The 7,500-nt window shown below is 37.5% G+C and overlaps 1 protein-coding gene across 4 annotated transcripts in view; it reads right to left on the bottom strand.

Moving 5' to 3' along the window:
- The window catches only part of Prps (phosphoribosyl pyrophosphate synthetase), a 27,233-nt gene that overhangs the window by 10,191 nt on the left and 9,542 nt on the right, over positions 1 to 7,500 (bottom strand). For 2 of the 4 annotated variants that reach the window (XR_003477704.2, XM_070123182.1), the window contains 6 exons: positions 7,289 to 7,500; positions 3,649 to 3,832; positions 2,135 to 2,158; positions 1,339 to 1,562; positions 675 to 848; positions 295 to 454 (listed from right to left, as the gene is read on the bottom strand). The exon at positions 7,289 to 7,500 is cut by the window's right edge. Coding sequence is in view for 2 of the 4 variants with exons in the window: in XM_070123182.1 (XP_069979283.1) it covers positions 295 to 454; positions 675 to 848; positions 1,339 to 1,562; positions 2,135 to 2,158; positions 3,649 to 3,832; positions 7,289 to 7,500 (978 nt within the window). In the remaining 2 variants the exon portion in view is untranslated. The remainder of the gene's footprint in view (positions 1 to 294; positions 455 to 674; positions 849 to 1,338; positions 1,563 to 2,134; positions 2,159 to 3,648; positions 3,833 to 7,288) is intronic. The other 2 variants (XR_011398638.1, XM_070123184.1) reach the window with 1 other exon arrangement.

Here is a 7,500-nt window from a genome sequence, read left to right as displayed (position 1 = left end):
ACTAAATGAGAAAAATAAAAATTGATCCTCTCCCTTTTTCTCATTTCTTTCCTTCTCCTTTTATAATGAATACCCTTAGGATCTATTAGCATAAAAATATAATCTTGAGAAAAACTATATATACATAAAAACATCCCTAACATCAGAAGATCTCTCAAATGCAACTAACTCAGCTGATTCTTTCTTTTTAAAGCCCTAGAAAATACAAAATCAACTATCATTACTCGGAAAAACTTTTGGATAAAACAAAAAATCTTTATTCAAAGGCCTCGTTCACAAAAGTTCCACAAATACCTGGATTTTATTAGACTCCTTCATGTGCTGCTCCTGGGGTATCGTATTGGTTACTACGACTGCCTCAAAGCATGCGTTGTTGATCCTAGTGACTGCAGGTCCAGAGAAAATGCCATGAGTAAGAATGGCATACACTTTGGTTGCACCTGCCTCCATGAGCCTGAAAAGATATTTCATAAGTCTGAAGTAATTCCTTTTAGTTAAAACTATTTCTATAATGTTTAGAACTTTTTCATACATTTCCTCTAAATTTTTTCTTTTTCTCTCTTTATGAATTCTATTTCCTACCAGTGCTAAAATTTTACTAAACACAACATAAACATGCACATTCAAACACATTTCTCGCACTGCCCTCATGTTCGAGGCAAGAAACCACCTACTTTTCCGCAGCATGACAAATTGTGCCACATGTGTCTGCCATGTCGTCAACCAGGATGGCAATGCGGTCCTTCACGTCTCCAACCAGCACCATCGAAGCCACCTCATTGGCTTTCTTGCGCTCTTTGTGAATCAAGGCAAACTCAACATTAAGCCGGTCAGCTATAGAAGTGACTCTGAAAACGGAGAACTGATTCAGTTGCAGGTATCCTCCTTCAGGCATCAAGAGTGATGAGTCAATTCTTCAAAGGATTGGCATTCTTAAGAATACAACCTATGAAATAATTTTTAAATCATTTTGGTTCATATCAACTGTCTCTTGTTTCCAGTACAGATTTAATGGTCAGGAAAAAGACAACTTGGTTTGGCTATAATTTGGCTTTTAACATGAACTACAAAAATAATGTACAGTATTAACAGTGCAAGAAAGAATTAAAACAGTACTCAGAAAAAATAAAAATTACTCGGTAATAATTTCATCAAACCATAATGAACCAGAAGAGAAAAAGTTCCCCTCTTTCTATTGACCGCACCATAACTCAACCTCTCATCTCATGACACACCAAGAGAACCCAGAAAGAGGCTAACCAAAGACCCTAGACATCCTAAAGTTTCTAAAACCAGCTGCCAACGCAAGACCTGAACTGCTCCTTCCTCACCACCCACCTTTTGGCACCACCGGCATCGGGCGAAACTATGATGGAATTCCCCCACTCCGGTATGTTCTCACGAATCCACTTGAGGACTGCAGGCTCAGCGTAAAGGTTATCAACAGGAATATCAAAGAAGCCTTGGATCTGAGAGGCATGGAGGTCCATGGTGATGATGTGGTCAGCACCGGCCACGGAGAGCATGTTGGCAACAAGCTTGGCAGAAATTGGGGCTCGCGACTGCATGAAGACAAGAGAAAATAGCGTTCAACACCTTTTTCCTCTCTCTCTTTATCGGGTGACGATTGTCGACCACGCAATATAATTCAATCTATAAACAGCCTTTTATTGTCTTCTGAATGGAATAAACAAGAGAAGCAATTAATTACTTTTAGTTAAGCCTGTATCATGGCCTGTAGCTCATGCTTTTTACTTCTTTACAAAATATTGAATACATTTTCAACCAGGAATTACTTCATCTGTAGTATCAAACCCCAATATGACAATCTGAATCACACAATTCAATATAAGAAGTAAATAAGCAAAAAGCACAGTACAGCAAAATATAAATATAAATATAAACAAAAATCTCAAGTCCTCATCATAATAATTAACACGTTAAAAACAAGATCTAAACCAACAACAAAATTGGTCTCAATATAAAGAGAATCATAATTCATAATTTCATGAAGCCACATTTCAATTATTAAGAGACATCTTCAGCATTTATTCACTCACTCAATCATCACTGAACAAAAAGAACAGAACATGCACAACATACAAAAAATAACTATTCAAAGATAGAAACTTACTAGAGGCCTATATGCCACCTGTTCCTGAAAAAGCCAAGCCATTAGGGTCAAAAGCATGCTATGTTAAAGTCACGGACAGACAAATCCCTGACGTGCAATTTCAATTAATCTGGCAACATCTTAATTTGACAATGCAAACTTCTAAACATGACTTACAAAGATGAGAAATAAATAAGAATACAAGCAAACCATTTTAGAAGTGAAATGTAAAACAAAAAATTCATAAGGGGAGCCTATGTACCTACTACCATATATAAATCCATACCAGGAGATATTTGAGGCCTAGAGAAAATTCCGATCTGACACTTGCTTGGTAGGCATCGCAGGCATCACAGTTGCTGATTGGATGGCATTTTCAGCATTCTAGCAGTTGACTGGCTAACCTTTTTTAGAGGCTAAGGCAATCAGATACACCAAACACCTTCCACGACAGATAATCAGCAATGCCGAAGGACATTTTCACAAGACCTCAAGCATCAACCTCGGGATTGAATCTAGTATATGAGTTCAAAGGGCATGCTGAGTTTATATATCATACTAGACTATGTATAACAGGTTATTCTTTTCATACAATTACTTATTACAATTAGAGTAACATAAGTGTAGTTTGCTAACATCAGTTCATCAAAGCAAAGCGGTAACTCAAAGATGTGCATTACCAGTACCTAATACTCTGGCAATATTTTTATGATCGGCCAGTTCTTCGATCTTTTGCACTACAAAAAAATTTAATCTCTTTTGCAAGTGATCAGAACAATTACATAACCAAATACAGAAATAAAAAGAAACTTTGCCAGCTTATAGCAAACTGATTCTAACAAACACAAAGAGCATCCAGCCAGATTACAATTGCAATCTAAACTCCTTAATAGTTACAATCTAACGTCAATATTCCTGGTGAATCTTGCACATGCATTTCCCCAAAAATTAATTTGTTAACAGTACACAGATTGTCAACATACAGCCTTATTTTACATTCATGCATCCTAAGCCACCACTGAAATCTACTTTCAAAAAGGAGTTACAGAATCATATCATAAAGTCATGGACTAAGTTCAATTACAATAACATTATTACAATTATTTTGCCTAGTTTTTACAATATGTAGTTGGCTATCTAATAAAACAATGGAATAACTTTATCAGACTTTCACAAAATAATTTGGTTTCTCTCTTCTAAAGCAGAGATAATATTCAATAACTATAGACTTTAGGCACGCAAATCTATTGATTTGTAAAATCTCTTATTCTTCATGGAGCTAGTTACATATAGGCCTACTTGCCTTACACCAATAGTGTTTTCAATACAAATTCTGTACCGTCTGGTCTAGATACATATGTAAAACGTGAGGTTTCAACTACCACCACGATTTCAAAAACTGTTAATACAAATACACAAAAAAAAATCCTAAAGACCAAAAAACAAAACCTAAGAAACTGAAAACAATTAAGAAAAAAAAAATACGCAAAAACATAAAAAAATAAAATGGTCCTGAAATATGAGCATAAACAAACCTTATCCTTCTTGTCCTGTCTAGCATAAGGGAAACATGGAATGACTGCTGTTACTCGGGCCGCAGAGGCAATTTTGCAAGCGTTGATCATGATGAGCATCTCCATGAGGTTGTCGTTGATTTCCCCACAACCGCTCTGCACGATGTACACATCTTCGCCTCGGACGCTCTCCCCAATCTCCACACTGGAAGCGTCAACAACTTATTAGAATCATTTCAATACATCAGTGACACAAGTTTGTGCCGAGTATAAGTGTTATGGGTGCGCTTATAACTTCTTTATTAATCTAAATAAAAATCAAATGCTGAAAAAATACATATAATCTATTCATTCTGTATGTGCATGCATGTATGTGTTACAGTGTTCTGGATTTTCAAGCATGCAAATCAAATCTAAGACCGGATATTGAAAACAGTGAAAACATGGATATTAGAAACCAGTGAATTCTTCCACACTATGTTATGTTATTTTGAATAAGTACATCTAGGCATAGTGAGAGTTACGTGAAATAAAACACAGTATTTAAAACTTGTTAAAGAAAGATAACTTCCATACCATTATCCAGTAACTTCAGATAAATATAGTTTAAAAGACATAACAAGAAGATTTTAAGGTTTAGTATCCCCCTCATGTTCTCCCCACGTCCACCCTCTATGAAGCTCTCTCGTCATGCACCCAAGGCCTGAGGGGGGTTGAGCAGGAAGTGACAGGATAAATTCTGACAATGAACATGCATGATTTTTATTTCCCTTTGTGTTGTCTATCGTGCTGTATTTTGTTTCACCAGACTCACACGGCACTAATTGGGCATGTCGACCACATCCGGAAAAAGTGTAAAAACAAGAAACGTGAAATGCAAATTCCGCATGAAATTAAAGTAAATCACTGAAAGAAGTCCATGTTCTGAAATTCATTACACACAATTAAAAAAAGATTGGGATCTACTTTTAATACATTAATTTCTGCTCAAATCATTCTAATTTCGAAATATCTTATACATGCCCAAAAACAATTAACTGCCATGATTCATCAATCTATCCATAATGTATTTTTAAGTCCAAACCTATCCAAGATAAATAAAAACATATATATTGCTTTAGGTTTCTTACAAATTTATGAAGGCCCCTTCCTATGTCAAGAATACCTTATTTTTATGCTGTATATAAAACAGAAACAGCACAACAAATATCCAAAGAAACCTACATAAGTGACTAAATGCCGAAAATCAACTGAAGCTGAAAGAAATTACTGAGAATGCTTTGAAAGGAATTCAGTCGGAGACCAGTCATAATTCAGACAAATGACACTCAAAGGTCACTATCATACCTTACAGTAAATACCTTTTCTTCTTTCTTACAATTTCCAAAATTAGGAGTACTTTGTAGTCAAAAGAAAAATAGGAAATCAATCTGAATGACATTATACACAAGGAAATGAACAAGAATAAGATTAAAGTAAGTTTTGCTGAACCACAGAGAAGTTGGCAACTATGTTAGGCTTAGGATGGCTGACAATAAAACCTTTTATCAGGAACACCTCCATGACTTGGTCTCTACTACAGTTCCCTGTAAGGTGCCCCCAAGAATGAAATAATCAGCAGAAAGCAATATTAATAATCTTTCCTATATTCTTCAAAAAAATATATCTAAAGATCTATTCGTTTCAACCAATATACTGCTGGTACTAAAACAAATGATTATACAAGAATACAATAGAAGAAAATAAAGAATTTATAAAACAAAGGTTCAGTCTTCAACCTGGACACCCCCAGTAGCATTTTATCAGATAGATTATGTAATATGATACCCAGTCTAGGGTACTTCTTAAATCTGCTTGTGAAATACTATTCTACACTGCCCTCTTATCAATAAACATACAATACACAGGAGGGTGGACAGGGGAATCTTTTGGGGCGCAAATACAGTCATGATAATCCAAAATTTCATTAGATTAATGGAAGGTCCAACAATGCACAACGGAAGGAATTCTCCATCCGACATCCCCTGACAATAGCCTCAGGGTAGGTCTGCCTCTAACCCTGTGGAGTTGCCATGACTTAATAAGTCTGCATTTCTTCTAATCTCTCAAATACTACCCAATACCTAAAAATAAAAAAAATACAAACAAAATATAAAAACTAAACCTCAGCACCATAACTTATCAGTGATTTCCCCCCTGGACACAACTCAGCCCTATATTAATTCTATACAATAACTTCTTTCTACCTTTTTTTAGCAAACTGACAACCCCCCTGGAGAGGACAGGACAGGCAAGATGTGGGACAGGGCAGAATACTAGTTGTCAAGGTCAACAGTTTTCGAATCCCCTAGCAAAATTGTACCCTAAGCAAGGCGATATCCAACACCCTTGCAATCATGCTGCCTTCATTGTACCCCAAAACAAAGAAAACTGTCATCCAAAGCTTTTCTAATCTATATCAATTATTCTAATATTGATTTTTTGATTGTCCTGATTCTACTAATATTTCTCATTTATATAAAAATGTGATGTTATGTGATAAAGGAAAATCTATGAAAATATACAGAATTATATTTGCTTTATATATTATATGACTGCTCTTTTGACATGATGATCTGCAAAATGAATCAAATTAGTCTATCAAAATAAGCTAAATGTAATTACATCCCTGAAAGTAATGTATAAATAATAAATAATAAAACAAATCTCCCAAACCTACTCAAGGACTCAGTTTACTCAGTTTTGTTCAGCACACATTACAAAAAAATGTAATAACCTTTCATCTTGAAAATAAAAATCCCCTACACCAGTCTAATCTATCTCTGCAATTGCAAAGATGAGCACAACCCTGCCTCTCACCATGCAACTGCTATACCCAGCATGTTTATCCCCGTGTCTGAAAGTGCAGAGACAAGCAAATTCATCCCCGAGCATGAAATTGCAGAGGCAAGCAAAGCCAAGCGCCAGGCAAGCACCTTTCTCTGGCGCATCAGCTGTTCAGTCAGCTGATCTGGGTCTCTCTCTCTCTTTCTCCTTCTCTCATCTTAATTACCTTCGACATTCAATTTGTTTCTTATTTCTATTACGAAATATCTCCCTGTTATCAATTTCTGTTATCGCGAAAGCTTTCCAACTCGAGAGGAACATATTAATGATAAAATTTTACAAGTCGCGGGTAATTACTCAGGGCGGTTTCGCGACGTGAGTGAGTGAATAAGCCGGCAATTAAAGGCGACTTCGAGGTGATAATTAACGCTAATTGATGACTCGATGACATAATGGAACGAGCGAGGAGACCGTCCCTCTCGGCCTGCCTCTCTCCCTCTATTATATTCCCATTTTCTTAATAAATGAAAGACAATTTGGACATTTCACACACGTCGCTGTGGGCTCCCTTCCCCCACTGACACCCTGGAGGCAACTATTCCCGCTGACAGTCGGTGTAAAAGGGGTTTTCGTCGCCCGGGAGGAGGGAACTCAGCCGTCAGACCTCGTGCTTTCAGGAGAGATAAGGGGACGACCCTCACCCGACGCCAGAGTAAGAATTAAAACACGAAAATAAAGCCACAAAGACAAACGGACACGGTACGAATCGGCGTCTAGGACACTCAAGAACACTCGCACCACACAGACACCCGCAAAGAGAGGCGGTCAAGCTCACCAGGTCTCCAAATTGGAAAACTTCTTGGTCACGACCTTCCCCAAATCAATGCCGAGGCGATCCACGACCCTCTGCGCCAGGTCGGGATGGGACGACCCCGAAAAGATCTTGATGTTGGGCATTTTGCGACGACCTGCCGACGGGAGGAGAGGAAGAGCGAGGGGACGACCGCCACGACCAGGAGCGAGGGAGAGTTGAGCCAGCCAGCCGCC

Source organism: Penaeus vannamei, chromosome 6, assembly GCF_042767895.1.
Source record: "Penaeus vannamei isolate JL-2024 chromosome 6, ASM4276789v1, whole genome shotgun sequence".
NCBI lineage: Eukaryota > Metazoa > Arthropoda > Malacostraca > Decapoda > Penaeidae > Penaeus > Penaeus vannamei.
This window is presented reverse-complemented; position numbering and strand designations above follow the sequence as displayed.